General features: G+C 42.9%; 1 protein-coding gene across 3 annotated transcripts in view; it reads right to left on the bottom strand.

Moving 5' to 3' along the window:
- Positions 1–2808: 2808 nt before the first annotated feature.
- The window catches only part of NTN4 (netrin 4), a 132194-nt gene continuing 114614 nt past the window's right edge, over positions 2809–20388 (bottom strand). For 2 of the 3 annotated variants that reach the window (XM_062203101.1, XM_062203099.1), the window contains exons 8-10: positions 12091–12159; positions 9509–9679; positions 2809–4226 (exon numbers count right to left, since the gene is read on the bottom strand). In XM_062203101.1, coding sequence (XP_062059085.1) covers positions 4090–4226; positions 9509–9679; positions 12091–12159 — 377 coding nt within the window. In that variant the 3' untranslated portion in view covers positions 2809–4089. The remainder of the gene's footprint in view (positions 4227–9508; positions 9680–12090; positions 12160–20388) is intronic. The other variant, XM_062203100.1, reaches the window with a different exon arrangement.

Below are 20388 nucleotides of genomic sequence, written 5' to 3'. Positions count from 1 at the left end.
ATTTATGAACTGATAATAACTCTGGGAATTTGTCATGTTAAAAATTACAAGTTGTTACTTGGGTCCCTGCCACCCTAGTGGGAGACCCAGATTGAGTTCCAGGCTCCCAGCTTCGGCTTAGCCCTGGCTGTCGCAGGCATTTAGGGAATGAAAACAGTGGATGAGAGATCTGTCTGTCTGTCTGTGTCTCTCCGCCTTTCAGATAAGTAGGAGACAGAAATAAAAACTTCAAAATGACAAGTGGCAAACAGAGCCCAGGACAGAACTGCAGAAATCGCTTCGGTGGAGAGCAAGGCATCATTTTTCAAAGAGAATTTTGAGGCACATCATTCTCGGAGGAAACAATGGAAAAACAGACCATCGGCTATGCAGGGCACACGCCTTTGCTCCAGTCCGTGTGTACCCTACCAACCTCCTTTGCAAAACTGAGCCTGTCCGTAAATATTTTCCTTCCACACTGTGGGAAATAAGTTCGTGAGTAACTCTGGCTCGTTGCTGACGTTTGGTTAGGGGACTGCTTATCATCAAAACAATGAACACAAAAGCCATTCAGTCCGGGAGCCCCTGACAAAGCTGCAGGCCGAGACGGTGCTCCCGGCTCCTGCTTCTTGTCCTGAGGCATTGCAGGGGGGTGGCGAGGGGACGGAGGCCCTTTTCCCAGCCTTCGGAGTCCAGGCGTTTCTGATCATTTCGGAAAGGATTTGTTTTAGCGAGAACCCAAAGCGTCCCACAGAACCGTGCTTACCCATAATAGGCTTTGCCCTCTGCTTCGCACAGCCGGGCGGACAATACTATTTGACTTGTGGTCACATCCCCACAGAGTTGACCTCACTTAGTGGACGCTATTAAAAGATCATCCTATGATTGAGAATTTCCATTGCATCAAATACTAAATATTAGTAACATTCCTCCACGGGGAAAATGATGTAAGGGGGCACAGACCTCACTGACTGGGGCAGATCAGGAAGATAGATTCGTGGCAATTATGCAGTTTGTGTGCCGGCTAATAGAGCTCAGTGGGACAGGAAGCCAAGCTCTAGGGGCAGCGGCTTTCTCAGTAGCTGTTGAAGGGGGGCATTTGAGGTTCCAGCGAAGCCGTAGATGGAAGTCGGGTTTGCACGGTTGCCTGGGAGCTTCGGTGGCTATTCTGAAGGATGCTCGGGAAGAGGACATGCACGTGGGAGTGGGGCGGCAGGACGCAGGCACAGAGTGGGGATGGGGCCGTGAGGAGGTCAGCTCAGGCTCCATCCCGTTGTTGTTTTCTTTGGACACATGGCGGCCCCAGCAGCTGCTCTACTTTTTTTTTTTTTTTTTTTTTTTTGACAGGCGTGGACAGTGAGAGAGAAAGACAGAGAGAAAGGTCTCCTTTTCCGTTGGTTCACCCTGCAAGTGGCCGCTGCAGTTGGTGCACTGCGCTGATCCGAAGCCAGAATCCGGTGGCCCGACCGGGACTAGAACCCTGGGTGCCGGCGCCGCAGGCGGAGGATTAGCCTGTTGAGCCGGCCACGGCCATGCTCTACTTCTGATCCAGCTCTCTGCTATGGCCTGGGAAAGCAGTAGAAGATGGCCCAAGTCCTGGACTCCTGCACCCGCGTGGGAGACCCAGAAGAAGCTCCTGGCTTCTGGCTTCGGATTGGGGCAGCTCCAGTTGTTGCAGCCAATTGGGGAGTGACCCACTGGATGGAAGACCTCTCTCTCTCTCTCTCTCTCTCTCTCTCTCTCTGCCTCTCCTTCTCTGTGTAACTCTGACTTTCGAATAAATTAATCTTAAAAGAAATTTTATTTAAGGTATACAAATTTCATGCATTTCATATATACAGATTTAGGAACATATTGATTCTTCTCACCCAACCCTCCCTCCCTCCTCTCTTCTTTTTAATGGGTAATCTTTATTTTAAATAAGTTGAACTGGAAAACCCTGTATCTGATGTATTTAAAATATTTTCTTGGTGTGCTATACTTGCTTGTAAACTGTAACCCTACTAGATGACGTTCTAGCTGCCAGGATAAGGTAGTAATACGTAAGAAGCCGAGAGACAAGCTACAGGTGAAAAAGCACATTCCGCAGAAGTTATGTGTGGTATAATTCCAATTATAGAAAGGCGTGTGTATGCATAGAAAACAGTCTACAGCAGACACAAAGATGCTAATGGCTGCTACTGCAGATATGTGGTGTGTAGGGATATTTTTTTCATTGCGCTTTTTCTGTATTTTTCAACACTAAACTTTTGCTACATCTAGAATTAGCGACAAAGCGAATGTAATATAAGAGCTGCAATGCCCCTCATGAAAGAAGGTCATGTCCAAAGGCAGTAGACACTGAAGCCATTGTGTTACCTTCTACTCCATTCCAACACCCGGGCACAGAGCAGAAATGACAGGCCTTTGTTTGACTTTTTTTTTTTTTTTTAAGATTTATTTATTTATCAGAAAAGCAGACTTACAGGGAGAGATAGAAATAGAGAAAGAGAGAGAGAGAGAGAATCTTCCAACTGCCAGTTTACTCCTCAAACATCCACAATGGCTTGGAATTCATCCTGGTCTCCCACGTGGGTAGCAGAGGCCCAGGTACTTGGACCATCTTCTACTATTTTCTGGGCCCATTAGCAGAGAGCTGGATCAGAAGTGGAGCAGCCAGGGCTCCAACTGGTGCTCATATGAGACTCTGGCATCCAGGCAGTGGCTTAACCCACTATGTCACAACACCAGCCCCATTAACTTTCTTAATTTAAAGAATGAGATTTAAGTTCCATCATTAAGAGAAAATACATCATTCAAAGAGCTGATCAGGAAATGAGAGAAAAACCAGGAGATCATATTCCTTTATTACATATAGGAAATATAAAAACAAATTAACAAAGCAATATATATATATTTTGCAAGTCCACAGGACTTCAGGATATTTTTTTTTTTGTATGTGAAGTTAATCTTATGGCACTGTGGTTCAGGTTTTACATATTCAAGAACAGAAGAAACTGTATGTATAGTGGTCACACATGGGTACAGAAAATGAATTATCATGAAAAAGCGTAATTTGGTGAACCATCCCATACATTGTGTTAAACAGTGGGTAAATATAATGACCATATACTGTTAATAAAGACAAAGAGGAAAGCCATTTTGATGTTCGGGTTGAAATACTAAACACAAAAATATAACCAATTCTGTGTCGACAATTTTTGAAGTGTATCCAAGTGTGCTGCAAACAAATGAGCTTTTTAGAATGCAAAGTCCGTATCCTCTTTCCCCAAGCATATTTCTACTCTTAGGATTTCTTCCTCTCATTTTGAAGTCTGCTCTTGTTTAGTTTGTTTAAAAGTTTCATCACGCTGGCATCTGGGACTCTTAACTTGGAGCCCACGGCTGAGACTTCACGCCAACCTATTGCCCTGGGACGTCGAGTCTCCGTGTGTCCAGAGGCAAATAGCTCAGCTTCCTTTCCGGGGCCACTCCTGTCCACGTTTTGTGGCAGTGCTTCTGTTTCGGTCGGTTTTCTTCCGTGCCCTTTTCTTTCCTGCCAGTCAACAGCAGTCTCCAAAATCTCACAACACAGTTAAAGTGCTTTATACAAGGAAATGCTATCCATAGGTGGAGAGGGTCCCTTTCACACCCCCCCAGACCAAAGTCCGCACACAACATGCCAGAGAAGGCTCTTTTTAAGGAACACCTTTTCTGATACTAGGGTTGGGGATGCCCTAAAGTCTCATGAATGATTTTCAGTAGCATCAGGTGAGAGCATCGGAGTTGAAGCCGGGAGGAGGCTTTGTTGGAGGTACTGCCCATGACAGATTATTGCTAAATAGCATGCTACTATTAAAATATCCTCAACAGTTAGGAATCTCAGAGCCGGTCCCATAGAAAACAGATGTCAGTGGAGGGTTTTTCATTCCTTATTTTTATGAAACAAACCTGTATTTTAAACATGGACCCAGATGAGAGAGGTTAGGCCACCTCCAAGCCCATGCATTGCAACATCTCTATACATTTTGGCACTTTAAACAATTCCAGTTTTATTTTCAAGGTCTCCTTTCCCTTCAGTTTGTGTTGTGAACACAGGGACATGCCATTTTGTGCTGGACACCTTCATTGCTACTTGCACTCTCTTTTTAAAATATCCATCACTTTTCTTCCAAGCGACGGTTTCCAGCGCTGGACGAAACTTTTCATATTCACAACTAATTTGCCTGTTCTCACATCTTCGTGTCCGGCTACAAGATACTCCAAACCTAAAAGAGAACAAAATTAGGGCTATATAATATTATACTTGATTGAAGGGGGAGAGGTGACTTTAGCCATTTTATATAGAGCTGATATTTAAATAAGCATTTGCTATGTGCCACAGATGATCTCATTTAACACTGAAAATAACCCTGTGAGGTAGGCATTATTTTTCTTCTTGTTTTACACAGGAGGAAACTGAAGCTAAGCAGGGGAAGTCACCTGTTCAGTGTCTGCGTGCAGGAGGCCGCACCTTGACTCCAACTCAGGTCTGTCTGGTTCTAGAACTTTGACTTTGGATGATGTAACCCTCTATGGCAAAGAAGTAAGAATTCTATGGACACTTAATACACCACTATAAATCAATATTTCTTGGAAACTCACTTTGTGTGAAAGAGTATCTTAAGAAGGATTTTTTAAAAGGGATTTATTTATTTGAAAGGTGGAGTTAGAGAGAGAGAGAGAGAGAGAAAGAGAGAGAGATCTCCCATTTGCTAATTCACTCGACAAATGGCCACAACAGCCAGTGCTGGGCCAGGCTGAAGCCAGGAGTCAGGAGCTTCTTCCAAGTCTCCCACATGAGTGCAGGGGCCCAAGGACTTGGGCCATCTTTTGCAGCTTTCCCAAGGTGCATTAGCAGGGAGATGGATCAGAAGTGGAGCAGCGGGGACTCGAACTGGTGCCCATATGGGATGCTGGCACTGCAGGCAGAGGCTTAACCTGCTATACCACAGCGTTGGCTCCAGGAAGATTTTCTAAAAGTGAAACAGCCATTTAGGAAAACATATTGGAAGAGAGTTACGGATTATACAGAATAACACATATTCCTTATAAAAAGTAAATATGTTTTTGGAATACAGATGTCTGGCATATATTAAAAATAACTAAATAAATGATGAGACTTGACCAGATCAAGTGCTGAATTTGTAATTAAAAATTCTTTTCAGACTTCAAATAAAAAAATTTGGCTAACACATACACACACACACAAGAACAATCTCATTGTTTATATATTAATAAAAGGAAATGTGATGATCTCCCTCAGCAAATGTTTGTAGTAATACTGATAAAAGATACCATAGGATGGAGCAAATAATTATGTTTATAAAATAAAACTTTCTGGTATAAGATAAAGAGACATATACTTATCAAATTAAGAGGAAACATTAGATGTTAAAATTAAATTGAAAATGTCAGTTTAAACTCATTATATATAAATTCATTATATATATATATGTATATATATATATAAATGTATATATCCATATAGTGCTAAGTAACACCACACATTATTTTCTTTTTTAAGAAGGAAGGGGTAGGGGGAGACAGACAGATCTCCCATCCTCTAGTTCACTACCCACAATGGCCAGGGCTGTACCAGGCCTAAGCTGGGACTGGGAGCACAATTCAAGTCTCCCACGTGGGTGACAGGGACCCAACTACTTATGCCATCACCTGTCGCCTCCCAGGATCTACATTAGGAGACAGCTGAGAGCAGGAGCTGGAGCCAGGATTCAAACCTAGGCACTCCCATCTGGGATGCGGGAATCTTAAGTGATGGGCCAAAAGCCCACACTACATTTTTATTTCCTGTCTCAAAAGTAAAAACAAAACTGCCAAGGGAGAGATTGGTGTTCTCACTCCAATCTGAGGGCCAAGCTTACTTGGCGACATGGAATGGGAGATTGTCCAGGTGCTATGTGCCTCCTGAGGTCATTCAACATGAAATACACAATATCTACAGTGGATTCCAGCCAAGGTGTTTATCTTGAATTGAACTTTCTTTAGAGACTACAGTAGCTCTAGAAGATAGGAGAACAGACTAAATGACACCACAAGGAACCAATCAGAAAAATGTTGAAGGTTGGATCATCTGTAGGGCGCTTGGCCTGGTTTCTTCAACAGCAGTTGTAAAAGAGGAACTGTGCTAGAGTTAAGAGAGACTCAAGGCACTTAGAAACCAGATACTGCATTGAATACCAGCCAGGACATACCAACTCTGAAGGACATTTTGAGATTAGCTGGGGAATATGAATATGGTCAGAGTATTAGATAAGATGAAGATAAGCTGAAATTGAAGGGAAGGCCTATTAACCGAATAAAGCAGGTTATGGTATGAAGCATACTCTCTTTTGGTTACAAAGCACTATACATACTTGGAGAAAGGTTGGGAGGATCTGTACTATGACATTAAGAGAGATGATCTTTGGAAGGTAGAAATGTGAGATTTAAGAATTTCTCCTAAGTTTCTGTAATGAACGTGTGGTGTTTCAATAATAATAAAAGGATTATGTAGAAAGATTATTCAAAGAAACCAAGCATACACTTGTAAATGACTATCTTGGTGTTTTCAAAATGAGAAAAAGGAAAATTGTGACAGGCTTCAAACCCTGAAGAGCATAATGTAAAAATGAATTTTAAGGCACTTAAATTTTTAAAATCATAGTTTCTGCATGAAAAAGAATCCTAGTACTTAATTAACAGAACAGTTAAAATATAATAACTTGATATTATTTGTCCAATGACTAAAATAATCCTCGTTTTAAAATATAACGAACAATTCTTAAGAAACTTAAGGGATAAATTTATTTTTTTAATGAATTTACTGTGAAACCACAACTAGAGCAAATTCACAGGAATCTACCATTGATTTAAAGCATAAACATAGATCAAACTAATAAAAATCATAATACGTCCATAAATTTAGCAGCATCAGAAAAAAATACAAAACAATGTTATCTTTTATGTCTCTTTTGTGTGTGTTCTAAGATTTGTTTATTTATTTGAAAGGCAGAGTGACAGAGGGAGAGACAGAGAGACGCAGAAATCTTTCAAATGGCTGCAACTTCAGGAACTCCACCCAGGCCTCCCACATGGGTGGCAGGGATCCACGTGTTCGGACCATCATCTGCTGCCTTCCCAGGTGCATGAGCAGGAAGCTAGAGCAGAAGCAGAGCAGCTAGCGCTTGAACCGGTGCTCCAGCGTGGGATGCCACATGGCCAGTGGTGCCTTAACCTCCTGTGTCACAATGCAGGCCCTTGCTCTACATCTTTTTTTTTTTTTTTTTTTTGACAGGCAGAGTGGACAGTGAGAGAGAGACAGAGAGAAAGGTCTTCCTTTGCCATTGGTTCACCCTCCAATGGCCGCCGCGGTAGTGCGCTGCGGCCAGCACACCGCGCTGTTCCGATGGCAGGGGCCAGGTGCTTCTCCTGGTCTCCCATGGGGTGCAGGGCCCAAGGACTTGGGCCATCCTCCACTGCACTCCCTGGCCACAGCAGAGAGCTGGCCTGGAAGAGGGGCAACCAGGACAGGATTGGTGCCCCGACCGGGACTAGAACCCGGTGTGCCGGCGCCGCAAGGCGGAGGATTAGCCTAGTGAGCCACGGCGCCGGCCCTTGCTCTACATCTTTAACAACACCCACAACTTATTTTCCTGTCTCTGCTTTCAATATCTACTTTACCACCTGTATGTGGGCACAAAGTCTATCTTATACTCATAGGAAAAAAAATGTGATATTCTAAAACAGATGACTCTTGAATGAGTGAATGTATGTATGAGTCAACAATGGACGAATGTACAGGGATACCCAATTAGATTGTTCCTTTTCACAAGCTGCCAAGGCAGCAACCTGGTGTGTAAAGTTTCAGAATTTCTTATCAGCTTTCTTTGGCCTCAGCTGTTGAACTTGTAAAAATGGAAAAACAAAGTAAAATGAAAGAGTGTCTGGTTTTGCTTTGGCAGCTTCCAGTCTTTTCTTCAAAGCAAGTAAACATGTTTTTCAAGAATTCTTTGAATAATTGCGCTTATGTTTTCAATTGTGATGAACTCTGATTCTTTGACTCTGGCAGAAACCTGATTCGGAAGTATAGCTCACTTCCTGGGGAGGCTGGCTCAGACTGTCCAAGCCTTTGTTTTTAAAATCTTGCTAAAAAACTGGGCAGACTGTTTTCTTTTCTTGTGCCAAAATCGTAGAAACGTGCCTATAAGAGGAGTCTCTATGCACAGATCATTAGGAAATAGACGTAGAATGAATGATTCTTAGTTTCCTATACTCAGAACCCATGATTCTTATTACCTCAGTTTGTTCTTTGGAACTATGTTTATTTTTTTTTTTTTATGAGTGAAAGTGTCTTTTTTTTTTCTGTTTCCTTATTGACATTTAAATGAATTTAAATAGAATAGTGAAGGGGTAGGATAGGGTATGAGACATTGGTCAACAGAAAAAAAATCAAAAGTTTGTATCACTGAGGAGATTGCTACTTTCTCTCCATCCCCCTCTTTCTCAGCTATCTGTTTCTCTCAAATTTGTTAATCAAAAGCCATAAAAGATTTCTTATTTAGATAACTGTGGTTTCCTGGACTTCGTTGCGGAGGGAGTTAGATCCAGAACATAAATTATGCACCTGTTTCAACAGGGCCACCAAGACACAGATGCTGACTACATAAACAAGGACAGAGACACAGAGGATTTGCAGGGGGTTGTTTTACTATCTGAGTACTATGCTACCATTATCTGAGGACTAATGGTGGGTACATAATACAACTGAAAAACCGCATCTCATCCTCAGATGTCACGAGGGAGAGGGAAATGCTTAGCTGGTGAGCCAGGTGGGAAGGATGTGCACCCTTGTAGAGCATAGAGGCAAGGACCCCTGTGCTAATTCGCCTGTCTCCACCTCTTCCATAACACCGGAAGATGCAAATCAACTTTCTCTCCATTCCAAGTTTCTCTAAAATGCTATATGTTTTGGGGGTTATTTCTCCTGTTTCTAATTTGAAACCAGAGTGATCATCTAATGAAAAACAAGATGATGAGAACTTGAGATTTGTTTTCTATCCAAGAGGAACAGATGCTTCTCCGGCAGTAGTAAAAAATGAATTCAACATTATTTGCACAGATGGAATTTTGTATTTGAACTTCCTTAGGGAGCAGGTTCTACGGTAACAGGACCTGGCCTTCAGATAAAGTGTCAGTGGCCGATAAAGTCTCCAAAGTGCTTTCTGTGCAGCTGGCACCTGGAACCAATCTGAGATGTCTGTGGTAGGACAGAGAGTATTACATAGCTGGATTTTTAACATATCTGGCTTTCATAGAGCACACGGTGGAAGAAAAGTAATTTATTGATGTCATTTCAAAAGTTCTGCTTGGATTCTCCCCAGAACTCAGATGGCAAAAAGGGGAGATGCTCTTACTCAGGTTACTGAGATTGTGGCTTGGGGACCATCAGGCAGCAGCAGTGCAGCCGAAGAGACAAGGCCGACGGTAAGATGGAAAAGTCGATGCTCACCAGGATTGAGGATGGGACAGGTGCAGCCTCGGTTAGTCCACGATTCTGGATACAACGTTCGCTTTCCTCGTAAAATCTTCAGTTTGGTAGATTTTAAGACTTTTTTAATCTTCACATTGACCTCAGCATGAGAACCTTTATCGTGAGCTGATAAAATCTTTATTTTGAGCACTGTAACGACACAGTTCCACAGGTCAAGATGCATAGGATTGCACGCGATCTTTTTTAAGTGTGAACAACTTAAATTTGCATCGATTTATTCACTTAAAACTTTTGATGGACAATAACTGTATATATGAAATATGCATCTTAGAGTACAGAGAAAAGGCAAATCGAAGATCATGAAAATGCAGAAATTGACTTTAAAGATGATTAGGCTCAGTCATGCTTCCATTGACAACATCTCATTCAGCGATATTAATTACTGCTCTTGTGTCTGGGGCAATTTCAGCTGTCACCTCCTCCCCTGTGACTGTGATACAGATCAGCCTTTTGCTTACTGAAAACACAATCTTCAGTACTTTGAGCTACCAAGTCCACATAGAAAGGAGGAACATAAGAAGTAGAAGTGTTACTCTTTTAAGATCTGAGTACACTATACTTTTATGGCTAAAAATATATAATGTTATGACAGCACAATGTTCCTACCAGTATATATTTTAAAAATTTCTCAAGAGATTAAATAATGTTATTGATTATTTTATATTCTTCTCCAGTATAAAATGCAAGCTGACTGGGGTTGGGGAAGCTGGCCCTCTACTTGCTGGCTACTGGGATCCAGTATTCTGTATGACTCTCAATTCTATTATGCTCATCTACCTAGGAAATGGGTATAATGGGGGACCAAGTAATGGAATAAGATGCAATGTTCTATATTTCTAAGAGGGTTCATATTGGCTTAACTATGTGTTTTTCTTTTTAAAAACATTTTTGTTTTGTTTATTTGAGAGGGAGAGGGAGAGAGAGAGAGAGAGAAAGAGAACACGCAAGGTGCCATCTGTTGGTTTCCTCCTCAAACAACTCACGATGGCCAGGACTGGCCCAGGCTGAATCTGGGAGCTGGGAGCTGGGAACTCAATCCAGGTCTCCCCCATGAGTGGCAAGGACCCAATTACCTGAGCCATCACCTGCTGCCTCCTAGGGTGCTCATTAGCAGGAAGCAGGGATTGGAAGCAGAGCTGGGATTTGAACCCTGGTACTCTGATACAGGATATGGTCATGCCTAGAGGTGTCTTAACCACTCGGCCAAACCCCTGCCCCTGGCTTATCCATAGCTTGATGGAAATTTGTGTGTAGCAAGAGAACTTTATCTTAGTTGATCCCATACTCCAAAAATACAGTTGTCAGGCAACTGTCTTTATGGAATCAACCCATGTTTAGACTTCCAAAAGATCTTAAGAGCTCAACTATTCTTGCTTTATGTATAAGGAAACAAATATTAAGAATTAAGTGATCTGCTCAAGTTTGCATAACTGACTGGTTAGAGAGACAGCTTGGACTAGAAACCCAATGAGAAAAATGAATGAAGGGTGCATAGCAGAGTGCCTGGCCCATTGCTAATGCTCAAGAAATGTTCGCTCTTATTAGTCCATTCGACTGTAAGCTCAAAGAGAGCAGGGATCTTGTCTGTTTACTACTGTTGCTGGGGAAATATTTGCTAAAGGAATTAACAAATAAATCCAGTGTTTTCTCCATTATGCCAGAGAATGGGGAGGAAGAAACCAGATATTTCCAAGTCTGTGGATGTCATGCACTTTAAATAAGCCAACATATTTCATTGTGTCGTTAAACGTTCAAGTGCCCTTAAGTAGAAACTGAAAACAATTGTATTAAAAGACTGATTGGTCATCAACATAGTCAGAGAGCTACCAAATCTAGGTGACAGTGAGAACTGGTTCATGTTTTCACTGAACTAATTGACTTTGGACTAAAGTACTATGTTTTTTGTTTCCCTGGAAACTGCCTTTCTTTATTGGGCACTGTACATTTCAAATATTCTCTTCTATTATTCAGCCCAGCTAGGAAGTGAAGAGAGGAGAGTGTTCCTGTAATTTGCTACAGATTTATGAGGTTTCTTTTTCCTTTTTTGATTTTTTTATGAGCTTAAAGACCATGCTATCAGGAACCTAAACCCTTGGTTTCAGAAATCATGGCATTTTCTCTTCTGTGTAATGCATATTACAGACCCTATAATTACAGAACAATCAAAGGTCCCAGACTGCAGTCAAGAATCCATTGGCAAACTAAGATATCTTAATCTATGTACGGGTGACTATAAAGCCATTGAGAATCTGAAGGTAGTGAGAGCCTGCACCTAGGAAGTGCCTTCTCCCTTCTTGGATGTGATGCATTTTCCTGGCACTTGAGAGGCAGGGGAGTCCAGAGCTTACAGAGAGGCTGAGGAGAGACCAAGGCAGACAGCTCCTCTCAGCGTCTCCCAAATACGGATCCTCTTCCTCCTCCCTGTCATTTCCCGAGCATCTCATCCGTGCGAGGCACCGTGCCTGTGTCATCAGCTAGGCCTCCCATTTCCTTAAAAGCTTTAATAGCTTCTCAGAAACACTGAAAGACGTCAAACTCACCATATGAGTATTTCATTCCACAGAATGCCTTGGGGTTTCCTAACACCTGTTCCTTACATTCACACTTACCTACAGAAATTAAATGGAAAATGGTGTTAGCTATTTAGGAAGAAAGAAGAGAGCGATCAGCAGGTGCATCCAGGTAACATACTCTAAAAGCTTGAGTGGGTCATACAACACATTTCATAAATATTAAGAAACCATGAAAGTTACTCAAGAAAACTTGAGTCTCTTTGTGAATTTAATTAGTTATCATCCAATACAGTATTGACCTAAGAGAAATAGAAAAGGTAGAAACAATGGGGTATTTCATTGCTTTTAACTGATGCTATGGTTAAATACAGTGCATTTTTTTATATTTTATTTTTCCCAAAGAAATCTTTTATTTAATGAGTACAAATTTCATAAGTATAACTTTAGGAATATAGTGATTCTTCCCACCATACCTGCCCTCCCACCCCACCTCTTCCTCCCTCTCCCATTCCCAGTCCCATTGTCCATTAAGATTCATTTTCCAAATTGTTCATCTCCTCCCTCTCTTTTTCCACTCTTAGATTTAACAGGGATCACTTTTCAGTTAAAATTTAAACACCTAAGAATAACTGTGTGTTAATTACTGAGTTCAACCAATAGTACTAGAACAACAACAACAACAACAAATACTAAAAAGGATAAAGTATTACATTGTACATCTAAAGTCAGGACAGGAGCTGATCAGTTCATTGTTGCTTATAGTGTCCATTTCACTTAACAGGTTTCCCCTTTGGCGCTCAGTTGTCACCGATCAGGGAAAACAAATGATATTTGTCTCTTTGGGACTGGCTTAATTCACTCAGCATGATGTTTTCCAGATTGCTCCATCTTGTTGCAAATGACTGGGTTTCGTTGTTTCTTACTGCTGTATAGTATTCTATGGAGTACATGTCCCATAATTTCTTTATCCAGTCTACTGTTGATGGGCATTTGGGTTGGTTCCAGGTCTTAGCTATTGTGAATTGAGCTGCAATAAACATTAATGTGCAGATAGCTTTTTTATTTGCCAAATTAATTTCCTTTGGGTAAATTCCAAGGAGTGGGATGGCTGGGTTGTATGGTAGGGTTATGTTCAGGTTTCTGAGGAATCTCCAGACAGACTTCCATAGTGGCTTAACCAGTTTGCATTCCCACCAACAGTGGGTTAGTGTCCCTTTTTCCCCACATCCTCTCCAGCATCTGTTGTTGGTAGATTTCTGAATGTGAGCCATTCTCACCGGGGTGAGATGGAACCTCATTGTGGTTTTGATTTGCATTTCTCTGATTGCTAGTGGAACATGCTCAATCGGACTGGCCGCAAATGGTGGAGTTAGAAATGTGCCAGGGGATTCCAACACAATCCCATCAAGATGGCATGTACCAATGCCATCGCACTAGTCCAAGTGATCAATTTCAGCTCACAATTGATAGCTCTGATAGGTCTAAGAGTCAAAGAGATCACACAAACAAGACAAGTATCTGCTAATACTAACTGATAGAATCAAAAAGGGAGAGAAAGATCCAACATGGGAAGTGGGATACACAGCAGACTCATAGGATGGCAGATGTCCTAAACAATACTCTGGCCTCAGAATCAGCCCTCAAGGCATTCAGATCTGGCTGAAGAGCCCATGAGAGTATAGCAGGCATGGAAAGCCAAGATATCATGGGAAAAAAAAAAAAAGACCTAAATGAATGATCTCTGTGAGTGAGATCCCAGTGGAAAGAACGGGGCCATCAAAGAAGGAGGTACCCTTCTCCGAAGGGAGGAGAGAACTTCCACTTTGACTATGACCCTGTCGGAATAAGATCAAAGTCAGCGAACTCTAAAGGCTTCCATAGCCCTGGCAACTCATGACTAGAGCCTAGGGAGATTACTGACGCCATGAATAGGAGTGTCAAATTGTTAAATCAGCAACAGGAGTCACTGTGTACTTACACCCCATGTGGGATCTGTCCCTAATGTGTCGTCTAAAGCCAAGTGATGCTATAACTAGTACTGAAACAGTATTTTTATACTTTGCGTTTCTGTGTGGGCACAAACTGATGAGGTCTTTACTAATTATATACTGAAGTGATCTTCTGTATATAAAGAGAATTGGAAATGAAAAAAAAAAAAAAACAACCTGGTGTTAAAATGGAAATGGCATAGAAAATTAATTAATTTGAAAAAAAAACTATGTAGGATCTCTGTCTTTAATGTGCTGTACATTGCTATTTAATGCTATAATTAGTAATCCAATGGTAGTTTTTTCACTTTCTGTTGCTATATGGGCAAAATGTTGAAATCTTTACCTAATATATACTAAACTGATCTTCTGTATACAAAGAGAATTGAAAATGAATCTTTACATGAATGGAAGGGGAAAGGGAGCGGGAAAGGGGAGGGTTGCGGGCGGGAGGGAAGTTATGGGAGGGGGGAAGCCATTGTAACCCATAAGCTATACTTTGGAAATTTATATTCATTAAATAAAAGTTTAATAAAAAAAAGATTCATTTTCGATTAACTTTATATACAGAAGACCAACTTTATACTAAACAAAGATTTCAACAATTTGCACACACAGGTACACACAAAACTGGGAACAAGTTTTCCACTTAATTCTCATAATCAACTCACTGAGGACAGAGGTCCTGCATGGGAAGTAAGAGCACAGTGACTTCTGTTGTGATTTTTTTTTTTTTTTGACAGGCAGAGTGGACAGTGAGAGAGAGAGACAGAGAGAAAGGTCTTCCTTTGCCGTTGGTTCACCCTCCAATGGCTGCCGCGGTAGCGCGCTGCGTCCGGCGCACCGCGCTGTTCCGATGGCAGGAGCCAGGTGCTTCTCCTGGTCTCCCATGGGGTGCAGAGCCCAAACACTTGGGCCATCCTCCACTGCACTCCCTGGCCACAGCAGAGAGCTGGCCTGGAAGAGGGGCAACCGGGACAGGATCGGTGCCCCGACCGGGACTAGAACCTGGTGTGCCGGCGCCGCAAGGCGGAGGATTAGCCTGTTGAGCCACGGCGCCGGCCTTCTGTTGTGATTTAACATTAACACTCATGTATGACGTCAGTGATCACCTGAGGCTCTTGACATGCGCTGCCTAGGCTATGAAAGCCTTTTTTTTTTTTTTTTTTTTAAGATTTATTTATCTTGAGAGAGTTACACAGAGAGGGGAGAGGCAGGCAGAGAGAGAGAGAGAAAGAGAGAGAGGTCTTCCACCCACTGGTTCACTCCCCAATTGGCCACAATGGCTGGAGCTGTGCCAATCCAAAGGCAGGAGGCAGGAGCTTCTTCCACGTCTCCCACACGGGTGCAGGGGCCCAAAGACTTGGGCCATCCATCTTCTACTGCTTTCCCAGGCCATAGCAGAGAACTGGATGGGAAGTGGAGCAGCCGGGTCTTGAACCGGAGCCCATATGGGATGCTGGCACTGAAGGCAATGGTTTTACCTGCTATACCACAGCACTGGCCCGATATGAAAGCCTTTTGAGTCCACAATCTCTGTCAGTATTTAGACAGGGCCATAAGAAAAGTGGAAATTCTCTCCTCCCTTCGGGGAAAAGCACATCCTTCTTTGGCCCCTTCTTTCCACAATGCAGTATTAATATCCATGCTGAAGGAAGGAGGCAGCTGACTGGAGGTCCTATAGAGATGACAACTGTCTTTTTACAATTAATGTTCCTGATAACAAAAGCCAAATTAAAAAAAAAGACTGGATGATCCACAGGAAGGTAATGCTATTGAACTGAAAAGCACGAACACCCGTGATGTGCAAGGCATCATATGCTATCTATTTCCGGATACACAGAGATGAGAAAGTGACAGTTCTTTGCATCCAGGCCCACAGTTCAGTAAGGGGAATAAAGCAATTGTATCAAAAGTGGCAGGTGCTCCGAGAGAGGTGCTGGAGGGCTGGGTGGGAGGGTCGCAGAGGCTGGGGAAGCTGAGAAGAGGCTTCGCTGTCTGAAGAAGGCTTTCAAACGGTCTCTGAAGGATAAATAGGGTATTTTCTCCTAGCAGTTGAAATTATGTCTTTCAACTGTTACGTGTGAGAGATCTGTCAGGCCCTGTGAAGATTTCCAAAGCACCTTGGGTCAGAGTTCACATAGGGCATCCTCATGCTCATGTATGTATGCATCCTCTCCAGACGGTGCGCCTTGGAGATAATGGCCACCGCTTATCCAACTTCACGTTCCCAGAGTGTGGAACGTTCTTACCGACTGAACAATTCTCCACCATTCTCCCTCCCCCCTCCCCTCCTGCACTGCAGTTCAGGGGCACTGAGTGGTAACAGCAGCAGCTGACCCCAGCTGGGGAGCACTTGCTGAATAGGCCAGGCATTGTTTGAAGCATTTCACATTGATTGACTCATTAAAGATTCTAGCAGGTAGCAATTTGCCAGGAATGTAGGGAAAGAAGAGCGAGCTAAGAAAAGCATGAGAGAAAGGGCAGACTTGGTTCACAGATGAGGTCCTACTTGTCTGGAGGAGCGGACTGAGTTGAGAGTCGGACATGATGGAGGAACCTGACTGATATGCGGTTAGGGCCTGGATTACATTGTTAGATAAAGGGGAAATTCTCACAGCTCTCCGCTTAGAGAAGTCACATGAACTTATGTATGGGGGAAAGTTAATCAGGCACTACTGTATGAAAAGCGCCGGAACTGGGAGAAAGTGGTGGCAGGGACCAGCAGAAGCTCATTGAGGTCGGTTATAACAGCAATTAATTTGAATACCAGCTGTAAGCCATAAACTAGATACGGGACTTTACACAGATGAGCTTGCTTGGTATTTATAATAGCCCCATGAGGCTACTGTAGTAACAAAAGGAAAACATGAGGGCTCAGAGAGGTTACTTAGCTTGTCCAAGGCAGCACAGCGAACAGGCAGAAAGCTTGTCCGTGGATTGGATGAGGACGAAAGGGAAATAAGTGTGGAAACGAACCTCGTGCAAACAGCGATTGCAGCCAAGGAGCAGAGAGGAATGTAGCGTCCCCGCAGAAAAAGAGCGTTGACAGGAGGAGGTGTAGAATTTCAGGGTTTGCGGTAGCAATACCTTTTGTGACTTCATTATTGAAAGTAGCTTCCAGAAAGGAGAAAGAGGGAAGAAACAGAACTCGGGAAGAGCAAGGATCTGGAAAGCTCCGGACGTGGAGGTGGCAGGAACCACCACGGACTCCCAGACTCGCCGCTTCTGCAGGTGGCGTCACTTGCGCAAGATTCAGATTGCAGATGGAGAACCCCTGGGCAGCAGGAAGGAGGGGGCGTGGATCTGGTCAGACAGAAACAGCAGAGGTCCAGCGCGAGGAGGGTCGGATGACTTAGAGCTGCTGACAAGCCCCCAGGTGGAAATGACAGCATGGCTTCTGGTGGGATCAGGTATGTGCAGACAGACATGGCAAACATGGGATTGCTGGCGGTAGCTGGAGCATCTGTAGGAATCAATGCGATTTAGGAGCGGGAGATCAGCAGAGTTGAGGCGTGGGAAAGAGAAAGCGAAGGCGCCTGAAATCCGCTGTTGTGATTTGTCAGATAACATGTTTGCTTACAATATAAATTTTTCACTTGAAAGGCAGAGAGAGAGAGAGAGGGGGAGAGAGAGAAAAATCTTCCATTCACTGGCTCACTCCCCACATGCCTTGCAATAGCCCGAGCTGGGCCAGGCCAAAGTCAAGAGCCTGGAACTCGCTCGGGGTCTCCCACGTGGGTGGTAAAGGAACCCAGTACTTGGGCCTTCATCTGCCTCCCAGGGTGTGCACTGTCAGGAAGCTAGAATTGGAAGAGGAGCCGGGACTTGAGTCCAGACACTCCGATATGGCAGGCAGGCATCCCAAGCAGCGTCTTAACTCACATAGTAGAGAGGATTACTCACTCAGGAACTGCAGTTACCTGTGTTACTAGCCATGGCTTTTGATAATTCCACCAAATAGGGAGAGTATGGTTACTGCCATGTTCCAAAGGCTAACGGAACACCAGTGGCATCAATGCAATGCTCTCTTTAATCTCTGCCAATAAGAGCCGATAGAAGTCTAATATTTGAAGCTTTTTCTTTGGCCACTTTCCAAGACTCCACAAGCTTAGAGCCTAACTATTACCATTTGCTGGTCAGGCTCCAACCCAGATGTATTCTCTTTAAAGAAATCTGGAAGGGGAGAAAAACCTGTTTAGTTAGATTAAGTTATTAGAACATTTTTAGAAATCAGCATGGTTTACAGTTCTGTGGTATTTGTGAAAGCCAGTTCTGTTCATCAGGAAGTGAAATTTTACATCTGTTATTCTCTACCTGTGGTAGAACTTAAGGGTATTTTGTTGGTATAGTTTATTATACTTCTAGTTGAAACCTGTTTTTTTTTTTTCTTTTTTTATTTATGGTTGGCATGTAGACTTGAGAATGAATTTTTTTTAAGTGTGTAAGAAAGTGGTTATCATATTAAATTATTTTCAAAAATTTATCTGAGACAGTGAGAGACAGAAATTGATGGAGGAGAGGGGGGAAGAGAGTGAGACAGAGCACAAACCCCCACCTGCTAGTTCATTCCCTAAATGCTTGTAAGAGCTGGGATTGGGCTAGGGTTCTCAGCTGGGGGCTGAGAACTCAAACTAGGTCTCCCACATGGGTGGCAGGAACCCAGTTATGACTTGAGCCATGGCCTGCTGCCTTCCAGGAAACTGGATTTGGGAGCCAGAGCCAGGTCTTGAACCCAGGTATTCGGGTGTGGGACATGAGTGTCTGAACTGCCAGGCTCTTTGTTGGAAAAGGGTGCCAAGCAGAATTACCCCATGTCAAATAGGAGCGTGACTGTTTAGCAGGAAACCAAAGTCTTCCTCCACCTGGAGCCTGCCCAGATGAACTGCAGAGACTCTGGGGGCAGCATAGACCTAGCAGCTGTCGTGGACCTGAGTCTGCAGACCTCCTGGTGCCAGCACTTTGTGTGCCTGACTGGGACGCTGCCAGCTCCCTAAAACAGGCACATCAGCTTAGTGGTCCCCAAATCCCAATTATGACAGATTTGGTGCAGCAGACAAAGCTGGAGAATTATAAAAAGTCACTGGATTAGCAAGATAGAAGAAAACCTTAAAAAGTGCCTGCTAAAGTTAAAATAATAAAATTCGGGTTACGTGGCAATAAGGCAAAACATTAAATGGGAAAGATTTGTTTTCTTTTTTCTCCTAATGCTGGAAGGTATATAATGACCACTTCATGTCCCCTTATCTTTCCCACTTTCTTTCCTGTTGAGAGTTAAGTTAAAGCCATTAGGAAAATTACTGTACAGTTATGTTCCGTGGAAAAAAAAATCATGACACAGAATTGCAAATGTCAGTGTTTTTCAAATTTGGGTTCTTGACTCTTAAAGGATTCATAAGATGTCCATGAGACGGTTTTAAAATTGTGGTTTCTTTCTGATCTAAAATAAGGACCAAGGGATGGGCAGAATTCAGGTGGTGGATATGCAAACTTTCCTGTGTGTCTGAAAATTTCATAACAAAATGTTAGGAAACATTTGCATGGATACTTTCAATCAGCAAAGCTTTAATTCACACCTTAACACATCCTTAGCTCCAAAGGTGTGGCAAACTTAGATAGAAGACAAAACCGAGCTAGCCTATGTGAAAACCACTTATATGTCTCCGTGGATTAGAAATGAACAAATATGCAAAGGGGAAGGGACCTGAATATTGGGTTAATTTTTTTGGGGGGAGGGGTCTAGTTTCAAATCAAGCAGCAGTGACCAGGAGTTCAGATCCCATGGGGTTAAGGATACTAAAAAGGGACCACAAAGGCCCACTTTTTAAAGTCCCAGATTGGGTAAGGCTCTCCTTGCTTTATGAAAAGAGCCTGAGAAATCAACAAACAAAAAACCCCAAGATGCTGTTCTTGTCGTGGGTTTGTACTTTCTAGCAAACTGCAAGCCTCGGTGAGCGGGCAGAGCTGGCGTCAGAGGGCGAGGCCAGGGTCGGGCTCCAGGCCTCCCGCTGAGAAGGGCCTGGGCCTGAGTTAATGCGCGTGTTGCCACCCTTGTTGCCACCCTGGAATTCTTCATCACTTTTGAACAAGGTGCAAATTAATCTGCTACTCCTGGAAGTGCCCTCTTTGTTTTCAGAGACTAGATACGGTGCAACGAAATTCGAGTAGAAATCACCAGTAAAAGGTAGTTTAAAAATCTCTACATTTGAGCAATTATCCTATACAAATCAATGGGTTAAGATGAAATTCTCAATAGAAATTACAGAACATTTGAAACTGAATGATAGTGAAAATACTGGATATAAAACTTGGTAGGATCCAGCTAAAAAGATCTTAT

The sequence above is a fragment of the Lepus europaeus genome, chromosome 10 (assembly GCF_033115175.1).
Source record: "Lepus europaeus isolate LE1 chromosome 10, mLepTim1.pri, whole genome shotgun sequence".
NCBI classification, from domain to species: domain Eukaryota; kingdom Metazoa; phylum Chordata; class Mammalia; order Lagomorpha; family Leporidae; genus Lepus; species Lepus europaeus.
Note: the sequence above shows the minus strand (reverse complement) of the source record. Positions and strands in the feature narration are given on the sequence as shown.